The sequence below is a fragment of the Cetorhinus maximus genome, chromosome 14, assembly GCF_964194155.1.
Source record: "Cetorhinus maximus chromosome 14, sCetMax3.hap1.1, whole genome shotgun sequence".
Lineage (NCBI taxonomy): Eukaryota > Metazoa > Chordata > Chondrichthyes > Lamniformes > Cetorhinidae > Cetorhinus > Cetorhinus maximus.
In genome coordinates, this window is record NC_135892.1 from 22,216,284 (window position 1) to 22,239,678 (window position 23,395).

Here is a 23,395-nt window from a genome sequence, read left to right on the forward strand (position 1 = left end):
TTACTTCAATCAACGATAGTTTCATGGTTACTATTAGTGAGGCTAGCTTTCAATTCCAGATTTATTAATTAAATTTAAATTCCACCAGCTGCCATGGTGGGATTTGAGCTCATATCCCCGGAGCTTTGGCCCCTGCATTACAAATCCAGTGACATTGCCACTATGCCACCATCTTCCTCCCTGTGTCAGTAGATCCTAAAATATGCAATTTTATATGTACCCTTTAATATCTTCATTAGGCAGCCTGTCTTTTTAATTCTCCACCTAGCTCTCATGCTGACATCTCTGCCCTTGGTCTGCTTCACTGTTCCAGTGGAGCTCAACATAAGCTTGAGGAACAGCACCTCATCTTTTGATAGGTGATTTAGAGCACATCTTTTGTTTCTTTCTTGCCCCATCACCATTCCCTTTGGGAACTAACTCTTCTGTCATTCAGTCTCTCCTCTCTTCCACCTATCACAGACCTTCCTTTTGTCCTTGTTCCATCCACTCTTTGCTCAAATCCTATTATATCTCTCACTTTTTCCCAGTTCTGATGAAAGGCCATCAACCTGAAAAATTAACTGTTTCTCTCCCCATAGATGCTGCCTGACCTGCTGAGTATTTCCAGCATTCCATGTTTTTATTTCAGATTTCCAACATCTGCAGTATTCGGCTTTTCAAGTAGCAAGGATTGGCTGTGCATGAAATTAAGACAAGGCATGACATACAAAAGATTGGTAACATTGTATGATTGTAGGTCAGATTATTCTTCTGAATATAATATAACAGGATTTGTATTCAAGTTATCTGTTCCCTATTAATTTTTCCACAGTGGTGATTGTTGCTTTAAGGCCAGCCTTACTGAGTAACAGTCACGTGGTCAGAACAGCCAATCAACACCGACTGCAGGGAATCTTATAAGCGGTGGAGTTTTCCTATTCTAGGGAGTGTACAGTAGCTTTGCTAGAGGCGTGCAGCTAATCCAGCAGCTCTGAAAATAAAGTTTGTTGTTCAACTAAAGTCTTTCAGTAGTACATCTCTACATCTGGCAATGAGGATAAATAATCCTGGCGCTGCCTCTCGCCCTACAACTGTGAGTATCTTTTTTTAAAGAAGGAAAGAAAGGATGAAAATATATACTCACGAGGATGCCTCTCTTTGGGAGGATCGACCCATTTGACTCCTCCCGGAGGACTGGAGTTAATACATCGAGCACCTCGGGTTTTATTTTCAGGCCAGCGAAATAGGGGAGGAGGCAAAGCGCAAAGCAATTCTCTTGAGCATCTGTGGGAGTCAAACCTGCAATCTTATTCACAGTCTCACAGCCCCAGGCGCACCTGACTCCACATTGTCCGGTGAGCTTATGGATTTAGTGAAGGGCCATTTTCAGCCCAAACCATCAGTTATTATACAAAGATTCAAATTTAATATGAGTGCGAGGGCCCCAGGCGATTCGATTGCGACTTATATTGCTAAGTTGAAGCAATTGTCAGAGCATTGTGACTTCGGAGCAACCTTGAACGACATGCTACGGGATTGGTTAGTTTGTGGCGTGCGCAACGACGCCATTCAGAATGTCGATTGCTGGCAGACGTTGATATAAATTTTAAACGAGCAAGGGAGATAACGACGGCCATGGAAAGTGCTGAAAAAGATTTGCAGGAGCTACAGAGCTTGCAAAATGGCACCGTTCACCAGGTAGGGAACCTGCAGCCAGGCATGGTGCCAAAACCGCTGAAGCAGCCACTCGGCAGGAATCATTCCCAGTCACCCAGAAATCAAAAAAATATACCGGAGGAAATTGGACAGCGATCCTGAAGTTGTAGTGTTACTGTTGTGGGGGTAACCACACTCATAAAACATATAGATTTAAGGAAGCCGAGTGCTATTACTGTTGCAAAAGATGACATTTAATTAAGCAGTGCAGAGCTGAGTCCAGACTGCAAATAACCAGCCAGCAAAGATGTTAGAAATACATAACATGAAAGAGCCTGAAATAACTGATTCTGACATTCACTCTTTTTACTCTTAAAAGCAGTCAAGGCAGACCCTATTATTGTCACACTCAAGGTAGATGGGAAGCCATTAGTTAAGGAGGTGGATACAGGGGCATCAGCTACAGTGCTGGATGAGTGCATTTTTCAGTACCTAAGAAAAGGTACCCAACCCTTCAGCCTGTTGAGAACTTCTTCCCAGTTGAAGACTTACATAGGAGAAGCCATAAAAGTGAAAGGCACCGCCATGGTACCTGTGAGTTATGGGCACCAGTCAGCCCAGCTCCCAGTAATAATAGTGACTGAGGAAGGGCCAAGCCTTCTGGGTTGTGATTAGCTAAAAGAAATCAAGTTAAATTTTGAAATGAAATTTTTGAAGTTCGGGCAGGTGTTTGTTGCTTTCAGGCCAGCCTTACTGAGTAAGGGTCACATGGTCAGAACAGCCAATCAACACCGAGCGTGGGGAATCTCACAAGGGGTGGTGTTTTCCTAGTGTCGGGATTGTATTCTCTCCTTGCTGGAGGCAGGCAGCTAATCTAACACCTCTGTAAATAAAATTCGTTGTTCAACTGAAGAAGCTGCTCAGTGGTACATCTCTACATCCACCTTAGCCCACAACTTGGAATGGCTAGTGGAAGGGAAATTCTTTTAAAACTAGCAAAAAAACAGTGCTGCTTGGAAGGCTAACCTCCTTGTGCAGTTATCTTACTTGTCTACATTAAGTTTGCTAGAGATAGCTTGTTAGGGAATTCGAATAGTGTTCCATAGAAGTGTCCAAATCTGTAGATCTTTGTATTTTTATTTAACCATCCTGACTCGTCTTAATGGACAGATTGAATAAAAAATAAGTCTGGAGAAATTAAAGGAATAAGATATCTTCATTCTAGAACGATTTAACAATTATTTTAATTTTAAAATTGTCTCAGAAAAAAGAGCAGTTCAGTTCTATCATTCTGATTTTGTAATTATGTTGTCCTTTTATTGTTCACTCACTTACAGTTGAGGAAGGACAAGAGCTAATAAGCTCTTGCTTATCACCAGGCTACAAAGTGGAGTGGAAGCATGCTGAAATTGTTTACAACATTAAAGGACAGAAAGCAGGTAACGGCCTGTTTAAATGGCATTCACTTTTAACCTGTCAACCTCCTGACACAGTGGTAAATAACAAATAATGGATTATTACAGAAGTTTAGAGCATGGAAAGACCACTTGGCTCATTGTGCCCGTGCCAGCTCTTTTTAAGAGCTATCAAATTAGTCCCACTCTCCTACACTTTCCCCAAACCATGAACCAAGGTGAGTAAGTTAAGCTAAGAAATAGGCCAGCTGTGATCTCATTGAATGGCTGAATAGGCTCAAGGTACTGAATGGCTTACTCATATTCCTACATACTTGTGAATGCAACGAGAGATTATTTAATGTGTCTCACTCTCAGTTACACCTTCATTAATTGGCAATCAATTTTTTTTCCATCCTGTGATTATCCTTATAACCCACATTTGCAGCCCTAATTCAAAGAATTGTGCCCATAATTGTTATGGTGCAGTTGACTGGTAGGAGCACAGAAGCAAAGTTAAGTTGTATTGATTTTTTTCCCCTCTCTGTCCACAAATGTTGGTGTTGCTCAGCAGTTCATCTGACAGTCATGCCAGGGTTGATTGTGCTCAGCCATTAAAGCAAATGTACTTGATTGTTGTGAATAGAATACCAATCACATCCTTCTGTTTGGACTCCTAGACTTGCACTGTGTTTAATAATAACTGAATCTCAGACACAAACGTCCTTTTCACAAACTGTTCATAATAAAATGCGAATTAGACTGGCTAATAGACAAAGTGTTACTAATCTGAATTTTACATCTCTTGTAATTTGGGACATATTAACCATTTTGCAGCCAAATTTCTGATTTTCCTGAGGAAAGTGAATGTGATTTATTCTTTTCTCCTGCTTCAGTCTGACATCTGTTATTCTGCTATTAAATGGTTTCTCCAGGTTGCAACATTTGATTTTCAGTTTTTGCTACACCAGTATTAAACTGCGTAACTGGAGGTATTCTTTCATTCTTAGTTTTGTGTGAGAATCTGCAGCTGATGAGCTGTTTTTTTCTGTCTGCTTATGTTCTAGGAGAACCTCTGTATGATTCCTGTTATGCAAGGATAGAAAAAATACTGTATACAAAAGTGCATAAACCTGAAGAAGTGGGAAACTTGTCATTTTATGCATTCTCCTACTACTATGACAGAGCAGTTGATGTTGGACTTATTGGTAAGTGTTTGGGACTAATTACAGTTCAGTTGCCTTGATGTGAGTAAAGTCACCATCCAGTGGGGGTAGTAAAGAGTCACAATACAGATGCGGGGATTGATATTAATCACGCCCCCCCCCCACCCCCACCTCCTCATGATGGGTTGTGAGGGGGCACAAATTTAAAATATGGACATTGACAGACAGGAAATGATTGTGGTCCATCCAGCCTGACCCACATTATTGTGATGTTGTATCACATTATATATGCTCTCCACCCTTCTCAAAACTATGTAGCTCAAGCCAGTTGGGGGACAAATTGGTGTTGGGTAGATAGGATTCGCGAGTTGAATGCATGGCTCAAAAAGTGGTGAGGGAAGATGGGTTTTGATTCATGGGGCATTGGAACCTGTACTGGGGAAAGTGGGAACTGTACCATTGGGACAGTCTTCACTTGAACAGTACTGAGATCAGTGTTCTGGTGAATTATATAACTAAGGCATTAGAGAGGGCTTTAAACTAAATAATAGTGGGGAGGGACCACATGAGGTAACATATGGTAGATTAAAGGGAAAGGCCAGGGCAATAAAGTAAGGTAGCAGTAGAGTGAGATAGCAATAAGGGTAATGATCAGAGCATGGCAGGAAAGGACAGAGCATTCAAACTTAAGATTGTGCCAGCAAATAAGGCCAGAGTTGGTAAAAACAGTAAAAAGACAGAACTAAAGGCTCTGTATCTGAATGCATGTAGCATTTGTAAAAAAAACAGATGAATTGACAGCTCAAATAGAAATAAATATGTGTGACCTGGTAGCCATTACAGAGATGTGGCTGCAAGGTGACCAAGGCTGGGACCTTTGGAATGATTTGAAAAGACAGAAAGCCAGGAAAAGGTGGTGCGGTAGCTCTGTTAAGGATGACATTTGTACAATAGCAGGAGATGACTGTAGTTCTAAAGATCAAGATATAGAATCGATTTGGGTAGAGATAAGAAATAGCAAACATAAGAAGTCACTTGTGGGAGGAGTTTATAGGTCCCCTAACTAACTACATTGTAGGACAGAGTATACAGGAAGAAATAATGAGGGCTTGTAAGAAAGGTACTGCAATAATCATGGGTGATTTTAATCTACATATAGATCAAATGAATCCGATTGGCAAAGGTAGTTTGGAGGGAGTTCATAGTGTTTTCAAGACAATTTCTTACAGCAGCATGTTCTAGAGCCAACCAGAGAGCAAGCCATTCTTGGCCTGGTAACGTGCAATGAGACAGAATTAAGTAATGACCTCATAGTGAGGCGCCTCTAGGTAGCAGTGATCATAACATGATTGAATTTTGCATTCAGTTTGAGGGTGAGAAGAGCGAGTCTTAAGACTAGTGTTTTAAACTTAAATAAAGACAATTACAAGGGTATGAAGACAGAGCTGGCTAAAATGAACTAGAAAATTAGGTTAAAGAGTAGGACAGTAGACATTTAAGGAGGTATTTCATAGCACTCAGGAAAGATACATTCCAGTGATAAGGAAAGACTCTAGGAAAAAGATGCACCATCCGTGGCGAACTAAGGAAGTTAAAAATAGCATCAAACTGAAAGAAAAAGCATTTAATTCTGCGAAGATTAGTGGTAGGTCAGAAGATTGGGCAAAATTTAAAAACTAGCAAAGAATGACTAAAAAACTGATGGAGAAACTAAAGTATCTACAAGTATTTAAAATGGAAAAGAGTAATTAAAGGGGGTGTTGTTCATTTAGAGAATAAGAATGGGGAATTAATAATGGGAAGTAAGGAAATGGTAGAAATGTTGAACAGATATTGTGTCTGTCATCACTGTAGAAGACACAAATAACACTCCAAAAATACTTGGAACTCGAGATGAAATCCAAGGAGGAACTCAAAACAATTACAATCACCAGGGAAAGGGTGCAGAGAAAACTATTAGAACTAAAGTCTTATAAGTCCACAGGACCTGATGGCCTGCACCCTAGGATCTTAAAAGAAGTAGCTGCAGAGATAGTATATGCGAATGGTTGTAATTTTCCAAAATTCTTGAGATTTTGGAAAGGTCCCATCAGTTTGTAAAATAGCAAACGTAACTTCTCTATTCAAGAAAGGAGGGAGACAGAAAGCAGGAAACTACAGGTCAGTTAGCCTAACAGCTGTCATAGGGAAAATACTAGAATCTATTATTAAGGTGGTTATAGCAGGGAACTTGAATTTGCTTGATTATATTGAAATTTAACATGGTTTTGTGAAAGGAAAATCATGTTTGACTATTTTTTAATCATTCATGGGATGTGGGTGTCACTGGCTAGGCCAGCATTTATTGACCATCCCTAATTGCCCTTGAGGAGGTGGTGGTGAGCTGCCTTCTTGAACCGCTACAATCCCTGTGCTATAGGTAGACCCATAGTGCTGATAGGAAGAGAGTTCCAGGATCTTGACCCAGCGACAGTGAAGGAATGGCGATATATTTCCAAGTCAGGATGGTGAGTGGCTTGGAGGGGAACTTCCAGGCGGTGGTGTTCCCATGTATCTGCTGCCCTTGTCCTTCTAGATGGTAGTGGTTGTGCGTTTGGAAGGTGCTGTCTAAGGAACCCTGATGAATTTCTGCAGTGCATCTTGTAGATGGTACACACTGCTACCACTGTTCATTGGTGGTGGAGGGGGTGAATGTTTGTGGAAGGGGTGCCAATCAAGCGGGTTGCTTTGTCCTGGATGGTGTCAAGCTTATTGGAGCTGCACTATTCCAGGCAAGCGGAGAGTACGCCATCACACTCCTGACTTGTGCCATGTAGATGGTGGACAGACTTTGGGGAGTCAGGAAGTGAGTTACTCGCCGCAGGATTCTTAGCCTCTGAACTGCTCTTGTAGCCACAGTATTTATATGGCTAGTCTAGTTCAGTTTCTGGTCAATGGTAACGCCCAGGATGTAGATTGAGTTCTTTGAGGAAGTGACAAGCAACGTGGATAAATGGGAACCTGTAGATGTGGTGTACTTGGATTTCCAAAAGACAATTGCTAAGGTACTGCATCAAAGGTTACTGCAAAATTAGAGCTCATGGTGTACGAGGTAGCATTAACATGATAGAGGATTGGTTAGCTAACAGGAAGCAGAGAGTAGAGATAAATGGGTCATTTTCAGATTGGCAATCTGTAACTAGTGGAATGCCACAGGGATCAGCATTAGGGTCTTAACTACTTACAATCAATACAATGACTTGGATGAAGGAATGAGTGCTAAATTTGCTGATGACACAAAGATAGGTAGGAAAGTAGGTTGTGAAAAGGACATAAGGAGTCTGCAAAGGGATATGGATAAGTTAAGTGAGTTGGCAAAAATTCAGCAGATAAGTATAATGTTGGGAAATTTGCACTTGTTCACTTTGGCAGCAAGAATTGAAAAGCAATATATTTTACGTTTTTTGATGATGGGTAGCATGGGATGTCTTGTAAAGGTGGGACACATTTAAATCAGACCCCTGCAGTGCAGTTGGGAGCCTGATATAAATTTAATAGCTAACAGCCAGGTTTCCCAAAGGCTCAAGAAGCCTCGCAGCTAAATGGAGACTGGAACAGCTGACTTCAGAAAGTAAGTGCTTTTTATAGCACCCCTTGTGGGCCAGGAGAAGCAGGAGCGCTCCCTCTGCCCTTCCCAGCCCCTCAAGCAAATCTCTGCTGAATTTGGCCTTTCCTCATAACCTTTTGACCCACAATCGCCAACTTCCTGCCCCCGCAATCTGCCGACCTCTTGCTTCAACCTGAAATCTTTCCCTCCCTCAATTACCTGTCTGATTTCCCCCCTTCAACCTTCCCATCCCTCCAGATTGTAGGACTGATATTGGTCTAGCCATCCCCGAACCACAACCTACCCTGATTGCCAGGAGTAGGGAACAACATTATAAAGTTCACAGATCATAACCAAACTTGGCAAAGTGGTCGTGGTAATCACTGGTAGTCTTCTACCACTGGCTTTCCTGCCCAGCAACTGGACTTGTTGTCAATCTAGCCAGCTGCTGGCTGGGAAACAGAATAAAAATAAATTATAATGTCCTATAACTTCAATTCAATTTCCAGGTCTCCCATGTCTGGCTATCATGTTTTCCTGCTCCTTCCCCACAAATATCAGGGCCCTGGTCTCAGTGCCCCTAAGTTAGGAAGGAGAAAGATTAGTGAAGGATTCTAGGTACCCAGAGACATCTACTGAAAAATGAGGATGTGTAGGTATTGGATGCGAGTGGGTTTTCCTGTGTTGCAATCTATCAGCACTCGCACTAAGAGTGCAACACCCAAGTGTCTGTGTGGACTATTCCCACCCCAATCCCAGCAAGAGTTGTTGCTGCCAAGGGGTGGAGAGATTAAGTAGTAGTTCTCCTTCCTAAAAACCTGGATAGTGTTGAAGGTGGGAACACATCTGCCTTTCTTATATTTGCGAATTCCATTACCATCAAACAAGCAAAGTAAAAACACTTCATGGAATTAAAGAGCGGGTCCTGTTCCAATCCAGCAAGATACAGCCCTCTTGGGTTCATTGAGGTGTAGAACCAATAGCTTGGAGTAATTGGCAAGACCACGTTATCTACTTCTTCAACCTGGAAGATATGTGGCAATTGTGGCTAAGAGAGTGGCAGGAATGTGAGTTAAAATTCTGGATATAGTTAAATACATTTTAAATCATAATCTCTTCATATAGGCTTCCTGATTTAATAAAATCCGTTTTTATTACAGATGAAGAGAAAGGAGGCACTTTAAAAGTTGAGGATTATGGAAAAGCAGCCAAACGCGGTAAGAACTGCAAAATTAGCTAGCAGCATGGGTTTTACTGTCACTGTTAAAATGACCTTGATTTGAAAAGGGTTTTAATATATCCAGCTGGACATCAGTAAGCTACTTTGCTAACAACAATTACGTAACAAATTCTAGATACAACAGCAAAAAAATACTAGCTCATTCCAGTAAATGAATTTTTTTTCACTCCATTCACCCATTCCCACTCCTATGTACTATTACCATAAACTAAGTGCTAACTTTTGCTATTCCTAATTTTTTTCCATGCATTTTGAAACCCAAGCTAATGATCTTCATTAGAAATGTAGCATGTGAATGTTGGCTCAGTGTGTAGGTCCTCCCATCATGTGCCGAGTGAAACTGAGTTAATGGTTTTATACCTTAATTTCCCTCTTGGCTAAGTCTCAATTTTGGCTTTTGGAGGAGGTGATTTGCAGAAGCGTGGTGATTTTTGTTTCATTGCCCTTCTTTCCTCTCAAATGGAAGGACTAAAAAATTGCACATTGTTTTATTATAAAACAAACATCGTCCTGAGACAGGAGTTGATCATCCGGAAGGAGATTATTTTCTCTTGGTACAAAACTAGATTTGTGCATCTGCTTCGATTTGTCAATTTGTAGTTTCAAATTAAATTAAACTTGAGGGGAAGAGAAAGACTACATAGGTAAATCATAAATGCATGTCTTCTGTTATTGTGCTTCCCCAGTTATTATTATAAATGGTTTTTGTATCTACCTTTAATATGGTCCATAATATAGCATTAGTTGACCTATGCCATAATGATTGCCTCAGTAGTTCATTGAACTTACCCAGTGAATGACTGACACACACCGATTAAGATGATCCTATTTTCAATCCCTGGCCTGAGTTGAACTAGCTGACCTCAGTCAGGGTTCTTGAATTGGCATTATTATCCCATGGGTTTCGGAGGGGGGAAATCCCTAGGCTTCCCAATATCATATAATCGCGGAATCACAGAATTTTAACAGCACAGAAGGAGGCCATTCGGGTCATCGTGTCTGTGATCATAAGATGTAGGAGCAGGCATTCAGCTAGTCAAGCCTGCTCCACCATTCAGCTAGACCATGGCTGATCTGATTGTGACCTAACTCCACTTTCTTGTCTGACCCCCATAACTCTCTTTTCGATCAAAGATCTGTCAAACTCAGCCTTGAAAATATTGTGACCCAGCTTCCACTGTTCCCTGTGAAAGAGAATTCCAAAGACTAACAGCCCTTTGAGAGAAGAAATTCCTCCCCATCTCAATCTTAAATGGGAGATGCCATATTTTTAAACTGTGCCACCTAGTTCTACATTCCCCACAAGAGGAAACCATATTCTCAGCGTCTACCTTGTCAAGCCTCCTCATTATCTTATGTTTCAATAAGATCACCTCTCATTCTTCTAAACTCCAATGAGTATAGGCCCAACCTGTTCAACCTTTCCTCATAAGACAGCCCCTTTATTCCAAGGGTCAACCGAGTAAACCTTCTTTAAACTGACTTTGATGCAAATATATCCTTCCTTAAATAAGGAGACCAAAACTGTACACAGTACTCCAAGTGTGGCCTCACCAATGTCCTGTATAGTTATAGCAAGATTTCCCTCCCTTCCTCTTTGCAACTAAGGCCAACATTTCATTTGGCTTGCTAATTACTTGCTGTATTTACATGTTAATTTTTTGTAATTCATGTACATGGATATCCAGATCCCTCAGTACTACAGCATTCTGCAGTTTCTCTCCATTTAAATAATTTTCTGCTTTTCTATTCTTCGTCCCAAAGTGGACAGCCTCACATTTTCCCACGTTATACTCCATCTGCCAAAGTTTTGCCTGCACACTTAAGCTATCTACGTCCCTTTGCAGACTCTTTGTATCCTCCTCACAACTTGATTTGCTAACTGTCTTTGTATCATCTGCAAAGACCGCAAATAGGTTACACCCCAGCACTGATCCCTGTGGCACTCCACTAGTTACAGTTTGCCAACCTGAAAATGACCCACTTATCCTGCCTCTGTGTTTCCTGTTGGTTAGCCAATCCTGTATCCATGCTGATATATTACCCCCAACACCATAAGCTCTTGTGCAAGCACCTTTTATGTGACACTATCAAATGACTTTTGGAAATCCAAATGCAGTATGTTTACTGGGACCCACTTATCCACGCTTCTTGTTACATCCTCAAAGAACTCTAATAAATTTGAAACACTATTTCCCTTTTACAAAACCATATTGACTCTGCCTGATTGTATTATGATTTTCTAAACGTCCTGCTGCTACGATTTTCTAAATGTCCTGCTGCTACCTCCTTAATAATGGATTCTAGCATTTTCCCAATTCAGATGTTAGGTGAACTGGCCTATAGTTTCTTGCTTTCTGTCTCCCTCATGTCTTGAATAGAAGTGTTATATTTCCAGTTTTGCAATCCGCTGCCACCTCTCCAGAATCTAGGAATGAAATGGCCCTAGGATGAAGGCCATCAGATCCAAGGGACTTGTCAGCCTTTGGTCCCATTAGTTTTTGTGCAGGAAGTACATGTGCACAGACATTTGTTGAGGAAAGGTTTGGGCTCCACTGCAATACCTTCTGTAGTTGAATAACCCACAGGCCTTTCCTGCTATGGCTTACACACTCACACAATCATGAGGGGGCATCTAGTGTCCATGTGGGGAGAAGCATTGACAAGAGCAGGGGAGAAACAAGAATTTCCATTTTTCTTTATTAGAGATAATAAAATGACTGTTAGAAATGGCTAGAGGGAGAGGAGCGTCGGAGATTTCACCTGCCCCTTTTAATTTGTAAGCAGCAAAAGCAAAGATCAATCTTTCTTGGTGAATTACTCGACATATGCACAATTCATTTTTCTACCTTAATTATTCACAGCTGTAAGAACCTCTTCCATCTCTAAATATTAACCTAATCTTGCTCTTGTGATACTCCTATAACATGGATCATGTTTCAGCTGTTATGAGAAGAAAGGTATTTTATGTCCTTTTGTTCCAATACCACCTCCTTTATACTGTCATTGAATACTGTGATCTAAGGTAACTTTTTTGTGCTTGTTTGTCCGCTGGTGCAATTTGAAAGTTGCCAAGTATATAATTTAACTCAACACGTTTAAATCCTTTTCAGGTAGTTCTACAAGAAATAAAAATCAATTGTTTTTATTTTGAATTAGTATGTCAAAGTATGGAATCTGAATCAACAGATAAACCGTTTCTTTGCATGGATCTTATATACATAACGCTGCTGCTAGAAGAACTTGGTTTTCAGAAAGATGCAGTTTTGAAGGTAATTTTGGATGTCTTAATAAAATTGGCAACTTTTGTTTAACATTCACATTGTAATTCATAGATGGTGTCTTAACTGAAATAACTTGTGGCTCTCGTTACAGCTTGCCAGGAAGATCAATGGTGTTGAAAGCAGCTGGGCACTGGGAGCCACGTTCCATTATATTGACTCTCTTCATAGAAACTAATGTGAAAAATTAACTAATGTTTACATTATGGAACAATTCAGCCGGGATTGAACTCATTGCCTCATTGTACAAAACATTGCTCTCCCTGCTTGGGGAGTTGGGAGATCTCCAAATGTGGATCTGGGCTTTGTGGATTGTAATACCATTAATGTCTTTACCACAGTCTTACATGTGTTTAATCTAATGAATCATAAGGTTACTGATTGGTGCAATACTCCAACATATTGGCAGTTATTTTGCACAAATTTACCAAACAAAATGAGTAGAGCAAATTATTTTTTAGTTGTAATAACTGATTTTAATTGACAAAATGTTTGTTGGAGACAATAGCATAACTACTTGAATTGGAAGAGACTATAGGACAGGCTTATTTTGATTAAATAGTTCCAGTGTTTATATATCGGAAGACCTACACTGCAAGCTGGTCCATGCCCAAAAACTAATTTCCACATTCATGATTCCTGCTTTCCAAGCCATGAAGGTAAACCTTTTGTTTTTGTGGAAAATACAGAGTTGGTTGTTTGTACTGTACAGCCTGTAGATGAAAGCTCGCTGCCTGTTAGCTATCACTATCAATTTTGATTCAGCACTCCGCCTATATTAGCTGAAACACAGAACTGTTGTCAAAAGATCATCATTATCTGGGAGAGCGGAGGAAGTATTTGAAGAGAGCCTGGTTACCCCTACCTAGCCTCTGTGTCTTTATTGGATTGTCCAAAGTCCTGTCTGAAATGGGAAAGGGTGCTTCTTGAATCCTTATGCCCCTGCCCCCAACATTGTGCGTCTGCATGATGACCTAATTTTAGGATAAAGGAGACCTATTTTCCTTACAAAGGAGGACTACCATCAATTGCACAATTTGTCGTTTTTCCAGTTTCTTTATGGATGTCATTTAGGGAAAGTGCTAAATTGAAATGAAAGGGTCTTGTAATGTTTTTTTTTCCATATCTTCACCTGTCACAGTCAACCCATTTATGCTGTGGGGGGATGCTGCAGTGATATATCCCCAGCTGATGGATACTGAACAAGCCAGGCAGCATCTGTGGACAGAGAAACAGTTAAAGTTTCAGGTTGATGTCCTTTTGTCAGTACTGGAAAAAGTTAGGGATGTAACAGGTTTTAAGCAAGTACAGTGGCAGGGAACGGGGAGAGAATAAAAGGGAAGGTCTGTGATGAGATGGAAGGCAGAAGCGATTCAATGACAAGGGGGTGATGGTACAAGGCAAAAGGTGATGGTAATGGGACAAGTGAAAAACAAAAGAGGGGTTGAACAAAGGTGTAAGTGGGAATAGCAGAATCAATACCAGCAGCTGGCGTCCAAAAAATGTGTCTGTGAAGTTGTTGAACTCCGTGTTAAGTCCAGGAGTTTGCAAAATGCTGAATCAAAGATAAGATGCTGTCCCTTGCTTACTTTGAACTTCATTGGAACAGTGTAGGAGGCCAAGACTAAGAAGTCAGAATGGTAGTAGGCCAGAGAATTAAAATGACAAGTGAACAGAAGCGCAGGATCATGCTTTGTGGATGTGTTCTGCAAAGCAATCACCCGATCTGCATTTAGTCTTCCCAGTATAAAAGAGACTGCATCGTGAGCAGCAAATAAAGCTGAAAGAGGTATAAGTAAATTACTGGTTTGCTTGGATGGAGTGTTTGGGGCCTTGAGTGGTGGGAAGGGAGGAGGTAAAAGGCCATGTGTTGCATCTCATGCATGGAGGGGAGGGGCTGCTAGAGGAGTAGCTCAGAATATTGTTGAGGTAACGGTTCTTTTGGAGCGCTGAAAGGGGTGGGGAGGGGTAAGATTTCTTCAGTGGTGCTCTCACTACAGTGGCTTAGAATGATCCATTAAATCTGAAGGCTAGTTGAGTGAAAGGTGAGGACAAAGGGAATCATGTGGTGCTTCTGAAAGAGAGGGGAAGAAGTGATAGCAGAAGAGTGGGGAATGGGATGGCCCTGTTGAGGGCCCTGTCAACCATGTTGAGGGGTATAGGGAGGAAACCCTCAGTTGAGGAAAAAGGAAAACATTGGTAACACTTGCATGGAGGGTGATATCATCAGAACAGATGCAATGGAGTTACGGGGAGAATGGAACAAGGTCTGCTTAGTATTTTCAGTATTTGTTTTTACTTCAGACTTCCAGCATCGGCAGTGCTTTGCTTTTGTATCAGTGAAAGTGGCGTGGGTGCACACTGAAAATTGGCTAACGCTCCTGGGATTTAAGACTGAGTTGAGGGCACATCCATAGGCTGGATGAAAATGCCGCTCTTCCTCAGATCTCTTCCCATGAAAGCTAAGAATTTTTGTGGCTACTGATGTGTTTGTACCATTGTTTTGTTCAGTCTCCATTCAATATGAGATCTAAATAGCCATTCTTCCTTCACTGCCTGATTACAAGTGGATTAATTTGTACTTTTAAAATAAATATATATTGTTACGTAACTCATGCAAGATGTTCGCACTTCAGTTCAATTGAAAGTAGAATCTGTAGTTGGAAATTCACATGTCTCCCAAAAATGGTGTAAATTAAATTTACTTTTTGGTGTACAACTTTTGGCTTTAGCAATTGTTTAAGCATATTAGTTGATTCAAATGCTTTATTGCTGATGTTGAACTATTGAACAGAAAAGTGATACTTTTGTCACTTATTGGTGCATCACGTTTATGCCGGCTCCTTTGCAGAGCAATCCAGTTGGTTCTAATCCTTGGCGCTTTTCCATTTCCCTTCACTTCTCCAGGCTTTTATCCAATTCCCTTTTGAAAGTTGTTATTGAATCTGTTTCCACTGCCCTATCAGCACATTCTAAATCCTAATCACTGGTTGTGTAAAACTTCTTTTCCTGTGCCAGGGCTGCTTATTTTGCCAATCACCTTAAATCTGTGCCCTCTGGTTTTCAGCCCTTCAGCCATTGGAAACAGTCTCTTACTTTCGACTACACTATACCCCTCATGATTTGAAAGACATTTATCAAGACTCAGGTTGACCTTTCCTGTTATATAGAGAACAGCCCAACTTCTCGCACATAACTCAAATTCCTCATCCCTGGAATCATTCTAGTCTCTTCTATACCGTCTCCAAATACTTCACAACCTTCCCAAAGGAATAAACTGCCTCTCATCCATTTTATTGTAAAGTTGCTTTGATTCCTGTCTCTCAGTGAGGAAGGAAAAGGACAAAGAAAGCATATTCAATTGGGATTTATTTTTCCTTTACTGTGTGATGACAGCATTTTTGGTTAGATTGAGAATTTGTCGCACATTATATTGATCTTACCAGGAACTCCTTATCCTAGTTATAAGCTATTCACTGAATAGTTTGCATTTTTAAAACTCTTCAGACATTCCAATAGAATCTTTTTTAAAACTTTAACCAATTTTAAGGAAAATATAATACATAAGTCATAAAGTCATATAGAGAGAAACTTAATTTGCAGAACATAGGCACAGAATTTGCTGGGAAATACCAGAGAGTTTAACGGCCCTTGTTATTGTGCAAATAACTCAGAAAATCATGACAAGGAAAAGATATCCCATGAGCTGTGAATCTCCACAAATTGCCGGACAATTTGCATCGCTCTTCCAGTAGACTCTCAAAAATAGTAGCTCGCTCTCAACCTCCCTTTGAGTTTCAAGAAATTGGTGCATTTACCCTGTAAATTTGACATAAACCCACCATTGAAAGATTGGGCTGGCAGTTAACAGCACAAAGACCCTTTTATTGACAAGACTGCAACTCGATCTCTCCAGCCCAGGAAAGGAACATTTGAAATTGAGGAGTCTTATTCTTGTAGGTAGTAAATTGTTCTTGGAGACTGTTTTAAAATTTTAAACATTACAATTTTTACTTTTCTGCTTTTTTTTCTCTCTTTCAATGCCTAATTTGATTATAATTCACCATTTCCTTCTTTGTTGTTCCTGTGTCTTTCTTAATCCTTAATTCTCAGTTGTTAAGATTCACTATTGGTTCTGCTGTTCATCATGGTCCTAGATGTCTCATTGCCGTTATTGGTTTGAACATACAGCAACTGGCACGGTTATCGAATGGCCTCCATTTGTGCCATAAATTTTGTGTTTCCATGGCAGGATTTTTCAGATAGTGGAATTTCCCACCACCCGAAGCCTCACAGCCCTTTAACACTTCGAGGAGAGTTAATTGGCTGGAGATGGGACTTCTGCCCCTGAGAGCTGCCAGCCAATCTGATTGGCTGTTCTATAGCCACAGAAATGCCAGTGGCAGCAGTGGCCAAGACTGGGACTACAAGCAATACCCGGATTCTAAGTCCTGGGGTCCAGAGCCAGCTAAGTGCAGACATCTCACAAGGGGTTGGAGGTGTTGATGGAGAGGCTGGGGCAGGGGGGTATTGTGGGGAAGAAGCACTCGTGGGGGCAGACCAGGGGGAGGGGGAGCCCCAGTGTGGGATGGGACTCTTGAGGGAGCACCCCTGCCCCTTTCCAACCAGAGGCCCAAACAGGCCAGCCTGCTGGGCTTCCCCCTGCCCCTGAACTCCAGCCATCATGCTCAAAATTGAGGCTGGGTGGCAAGTGGCCCTTGGCTTCAATTGGGGTGAGGGTGGGCCCCATTGGCTTCAATTGGGGTGAGGGTGGGCCCCATTGGCCTTGCCCGCCCCATGTAAAATTATGAACAAGTCAGAGGCGGGCAGAAGTAAGGCCCTTGGAGAATTTTGCAGGCTCCTCCCACGTGCAAACTCGCTGACGGGAGACCATAAAATTCTGCCTTACGTTTTTAAATTACAGAGAAAAATATTGAGCTGAAAGGTGAGAAAAGTCTCATGGAGCACTCCACGCGTTCCTTATCCCAGCAATAGTAGCTGAGGAGCAATATTTTGTTTCTGATTTTCTCCCAGTCTGCCCACCCCCCACCAATTGGATGCTAGCTACTTCCAACTGCCCGGGGAATCTGCCTACAACAGTTGTTGGGTCCCTTAAATGCTACTCAGAGGCCTAATGTCTGCTTTCGGACCCAAGTGCCAAACTTGGCAAAGCTTACTTAAACGCATGCGTTCAGCTCAGTTTTTCCGGGTCCACAGTAGCCCAACTGACGATTCCGTAAAGGCTGCTGGGGACTGCCAAAGAACCGGTTTTTTTTTTACTTGCCTTAACTTAATATGGAGCGAGGAGTGGTGTTCATAGCTCAAAGCAATACTACAGGCTGCTGTCAGACCATGCTGGCAGTATCCTGTTTGTCTTTCCCATCCTTAACTTGGAGGCTCACTCGCTACTTTGCACTGATTTCTGCCATAACACCAATTTCCTGGCTAATGTGGTTTGCAGAAGTAAATTACTACAGTGTTCCCATTCACATCTACCATATTTTAATGGAACTAAAGAATTTACAATCCTGTGCATAATACATGAAAATCCCTTTAAGAATGAAACCATTAGACAGTGAGGTGAGTCCTGAGATTTCTTGGCTGGGCATGAACAGCTTAGTTATAAATATTTACCACTGTTGTGTAGAAGCACTCAAATCTCCTGAGAAGGGATTATTTCCAAAACACACTCGGCTGTGCAGAGTTCTCTTCTGTCTTTCCTCTGAATTGGGATTTGCTTTAAAAAGAAAACTACACTTTCTAAAAATAATTTATATATTGAGCCGCCAAGGGAAGTGCAAAGGGATGTAATATTTTTCTCACTGCAACTGAGTGCACATTGAGTATTTGGTGACTGGCATCTATTGAACTAACGCGCTTTGAGTGGCAATAGCACGAATAAATCATAGAATGGTTACAGCACAGAAGGAGCCCATTCAATCTACTGCGTCTGTGCTGCTGCGCTGAAGGAGCAATTCACCTACTGCCGCTCCCTTGCCTTTTCCCTGTAGCCCTAAAATTTCTCCCTTTCAGATATGATTCAGTTGCCTTTTGAAATCCTCAATAGATCCTGCCTCTGCCACACGGGCAGTGCACTCCAGACCCTAACCATTTGCTGCATGAAAAAGTTTCTCCTCATGTCACCATTGCTTCTTTTACCAATTATCTTTAAATCTGTGCCTTCTGGTTCTCGATTCCTTCCACCCGTAGGAAGAGTTCTTCCCCACCTACTCTGTCCAGACGCCTTATGATTTTGAATACCTCTATCAAATCTCCTCTCAACCTCTTCTACAAGGAGAACAATCCCAACTTCTCCAATCTTTCTACATAACTCGAGTTCCTCATTCCTGGAACCATTCTCATGAATCTTTTCTGCACCCTCTCTAACACCTTCACCACCTTCCAATTGTGGTGCCTAGAACCAGGCACAATGTGTGAGTTGAGTTGCTTTTGTACACCATGCCTCTATTGATAAAGTCCAGGATGCCACATTCTTTGTTAACTGCACTCTCAACCTGCCACCATTGATTTATGCATATATATACCCAGGTCGCTCTGTTCCTACATCCCCTTCAGAATTATCGCCTTTATTTTATATTGTCTCTCTGCGTTCTTCTTACCAAAATTAATCACTTCACACTTTTCAGCATTAAACTTCATCTGCCACTTGCCTGCCCATTCCACCAAACTGTGTCCTTTTGAAGTTCTACACTATTCTCCTCATGGTTCACAATACTTCCAAGTTTCATATCATCCACAAATTTTGAAATTGTGCCCTGTACAACAAGTTGTAGATCACATATATATCAGGGGTCCTGCTAACACTGGTCCCTGGGGAACTCGACTATAAACCTTCCTCCAGTCTGAAAAACAACTGTTCACCACTAATCTTTCCTGTCACTCAGCAAATTTCATATCCATATTGTTACTATTCCTTTTTATTACATGAGTTTGAACTTTGCTTACAAGTCTGTTGTGTAGCACTTCATCAGATGCCTTTGGAAGTCCACATACACCACATCAACAGCATAACCCTCATCAACCCTCTCTGTTATCTCATTGAAAAACTCCAAGTTGGTTAAAGACAATTTACCTTTAATAAATTCATGCTGGCTTTCCTTAATTAACCTGCATTTGCCCAAGTGACTATTAATTTTGTCCTGAATCATTGTCTTTAAAAGCTTCCCGACCACCAAGATTAAACTGACTGGCCTGTAGTTGCTGGGCTTTGCATTTTTTTTTGAACAAGGGTATAATATTTGCAATTCCCCAGTCCTCTGGCACCACCCCTAAGTCTAAGAAAGATTGGAAAATTATGGCCAGTGCCTCTGCAATTTCCACACTCACTTCCCTCTGTATCCTTGGATGCATCCGGTCCTGCTGCCTAATCACCTTTTAAGTGCAAATAATCTATCCAATGCCACCACCTTATCAATTTTAAATCCTTCAACTGTCTGAACTCCCTCCTCTCTCACCATTACCTGGGCAGCATCTACCTGATAAAGACAGATGCAATGCATTCATTTAGCACCTCAGCTATGCTCCATGCATAAATTCCTTTTTTGGTCCTTGATTGGCCCCACTCTTACCACCGTATTTGTGTGTCTATAGAAGACTTCTGGACTCCCTTTTATGTTAGCTACCAGTCTCCTCTCATACACTCTTTGCTTCTCTTTTTTGCTTTTTCAATTCCCCTCTATCATCTTTAATGTCCTGGTTCTCAATTGTATTATCCACCTGACATCTGTCTTCTTTCTGCTTCATCTTAATTTCTGTTTCTTTTGTCATCCAGTGAGCTCTGGATTTGTTTGTCCTACCTTTACCCTTCGTGGGAATACACCTTGACTGTACTTGAACTATCTCCTCTTTAAGGGCAGCCTACTGTTCAATTACAGTTTTGCCTGTTAACCTTATTCAATTTATATTGGCCAGATCCATTCTTACCCCATTGAAATTGACTTTTCCCCAGCTAATTATTATTACTCTAGATTGTTCCTTGTCCTTTTCCATAGCCAACTTAAACCTTATATAATGATCACCTGTCCCCTAAATGTTTCCCTACTGACACCTGATCCACTTGGCCCATCTCATTCTCAAGAACCAGCTCCATAATATTCCTTTCTCACTGGACTATAGCATACAACTGTAAAAAAATTCTCCTGAATACATGCTAGGAACACTTGCCCTTCTCTGCCCTTAACACTACTACTATCCCAATCCATATTCAGATAATTGAAGTCTCCCCCATTATAACTACTCTATAATTCTTGGGCTTCGCTATAATTTCCTTGCAAATTTATTCCTCTACAGGGATGAGTGTGGCCGAAGACTAGAAGATCGGAAAATTAGTGGCTGAAGACAAAAATGGTCTGCAGGTTTTTTGTGACATGGAATCGTGTAATTATAGCACTTTCTTTGAGCATGACCTTTAGTGAAAAGCAAATGCTTTTAGGCCATTTCAAATGGGTGGAATTACTAGACTTTAATTGGGTACAAATATTAGTTTCCCCTTTGTTTACCTTCTAACCAATGGACTTGTATAAAATCACCAAAGTCACCTCAGCATTTCAGCATTCAACAGTTAGCACATGTAATACAGGATGAAGTCCATACTAACAACAGAATATGACCTTGTTGGATTATGTACATGCGAAGCAAAGGGCAATGGCAGTGCTTCATAAACTATTTTCTAATGTGACCCCATTTAAACTCACCACTCCCTTCTCAACAGCAAATAGGGACAAACAACAAATGCTAGCCTTGCGTGTGATGCTCACAATGAATATGTAAAAACCCTTGAAAATGGTGACGATGTAACCATTCTGACCATGTGGCCACGTCTTAAACTCCTGCGCATCTTCGGAGCACAGCTGCTATGTCTGCATCATCCCTTGTGCAAGTTATAAGGTGCCAGTGAGTAAAATATGGCTTTGTGGGGTGAAAAACTGAGGCTGACTACTAATGTATAACGTTGTGGCAGAAAAGAGGTGTTGACTTATATTCTGAGCACATGCAAAGACATGATTTTTGGGACCGGAAAAATTGGGTCGTCATCTTGTAAGCTGGGTCTACTTATAGGCCATGACCTACGATACATATGTAGGTTTCAGCCAAGGTAGAAGCCCCTCTTCCCCCACCGCCCCAAACACACATTGTAACCATCCCCTCTCCCTCACCACTCTCTCACTCAGCAGCTCTTCCCAACTCCCATTCCCCTCCCACGCATTCACTCCAATCCCTCTTTCCAACCTCCAAACATTAATTTAGCAGTTTGTCTTCCCTACCACCCCAATCACTCAACAGTCTGGCTTTTCCAACAGCCTTACAGCAGCTCAGAGCCTTCCATAACCGTGCACAACCTTCTCATACCCAGTTGGAAAATGAACAGATTCTTTGACCCAATTAGATAATTCTTAACTGTCAGTCAAACAGCCTCCCGCCTCTCCCCATCCCTACCCACCGCCCCCCCCACCCCCAATATTTTTAAAACCGAGAAACAAAGCAAAAGAAAAATAAAAACAATTCTTTATAATACCCCTAGACTTTTTTCTCCCCGATTTGCTCGCAGCAATATCCTGGAGGTTCGCCTTTAATTCCTGGAGACTCCAGGACAATCCTGCAGGGTTAGCAATCCTAAGTGGGTACAAAGTGGAGAACACCCACCTTATATCCTTTGTGAACCTTCCCTCACCATACATCTAGCATCTGCTGATCTTTTCTCCTTTTGCTCCTTGACCCTCTCCTTCACTAAAACCGTCTACTTCCCTACTTCTGCGGCTCGCTAGAACACCAGTCCCAGAACGGTTCAGGTGTAGGCCATCCCAAAGGTACAGATCCCACTTTCCCCAATATTGATGCCAGTGCCCCACAAACCAAAACCCACTTCTCCCACACCAGTCTTTGAGCCATGCATTCATTTCTCTAATCTTATTTACCCTATGCCAATTTGCACATGGCTCAGGTAATAACCCAGAGATTATTACCTCTGAGGTTCTGCTTTTCAATTTAGTGCCTAGCTCCTCATACTCTATGCAGAATCTCATTCCTAGTTCTACCTATGTCGCTGTTACCTATGTGGACCACGACAACTGGATCCTAGCCCTCCCACTGCAAGTTCCTCTCCAAACCCAAGATGTCCTGAACCCTGGCACTGGGCAGAAAACAGCCTTCTAGACTCTCGCTCTTTGCTGCAGAGAACATTGCCAATTCCCCCTCACTATACTGTCCCTTACTACCACTACATTTCTTTTTGCTCCCCCCCACTTGAATGACTTCCTGTACCATGCTGCCATTGTCAATTTGCTCATCCACCCTGCAGCCCCCACTCTCATCCAAACAAGCTGAGAGAACCTCAAATCTATTGGACAATAGCTGAGCATCCTGCACTCCCGTCCTCTGGGTCCCCTAAACTGCCTCGCTCAGTCACACCGTCCTGTCCCTGACTACATCAGGAGACCCTATCCTAAGTGGCGTGACTGCCTCCTGGTACAAAGCATCCAGGTAACTTTCCCCCTCCCTGATGTGCCAGTGTCTGCAGCTCAGCCTCCAGTTCAATGACGCTGAGTCGAAGCTCCTCTAGCCACAGACACTTATTGCAGACATGTTTGCCCTGAATCTCACTGGCAGCCAGGAGCCCCCATATGCTGCAGCCTTGACACATCACCTGTCTTGCCATCCTTAATGTATTTAATTAATTATTTAATTATATTATTCACTTACTTATTTTCCTTTAATCTATTTTATTAACCTTACCACCAATTGGTATTCTTTTTAAACCTTAGGAACAGAATGCACCTTGATCACATGTGCTATCTTTAAAAACTATTTATTGTAATTAAAATAAGTAGAATAGAATAGAATGGCTTACCAGTTACTCATCAATCAGTTTTTTTCCCTGTACCAAAGTAACAGCCAGCTCCTGGAGGCTGAAAAAAAGGAGCATGTTCTGCTCCTCTTCCCTGAACTCCCTCTCTCTCACCAAACTCCTCTTTGTATTCTGCCCAATGCAGCAGTCTCAATACAGACAATGCAGCACTGAGGACGGCCTGTTTTATGCTTCCCGAAAAACAACTAATTAAATTTTCTAAAAA

General features: G+C 41.6%; 1 protein-coding gene across 1 annotated transcript in view; it reads left to right on the forward strand.

Moving 5' to 3' along the window:
• Positions 1-14,916, forward strand: part of entpd6 (ectonucleoside triphosphate diphosphohydrolase 6) — a 55,299-nt gene extending 40,383 nt beyond the window's left edge. Inside the window, exons 10-14 of the mRNA XM_078556641.1 lie at positions 2,976-3,077; positions 4,100-4,240; positions 8,945-9,001; positions 12,184-12,296; positions 12,400-14,916. Coding sequence (XP_078412767.1) covers positions 2,976-3,077; positions 4,100-4,240; positions 8,945-9,001; positions 12,184-12,296; positions 12,400-12,483 — 497 coding nt within the window. The 3' untranslated portion in view covers positions 12,484-14,916. The remainder of the gene's footprint in view (positions 1-2,975; positions 3,078-4,099; positions 4,241-8,944; positions 9,002-12,183; positions 12,297-12,399) is intronic.
• The last annotated feature ends 8,479 nt before the right edge of the window (positions 14,917-23,395 follow it).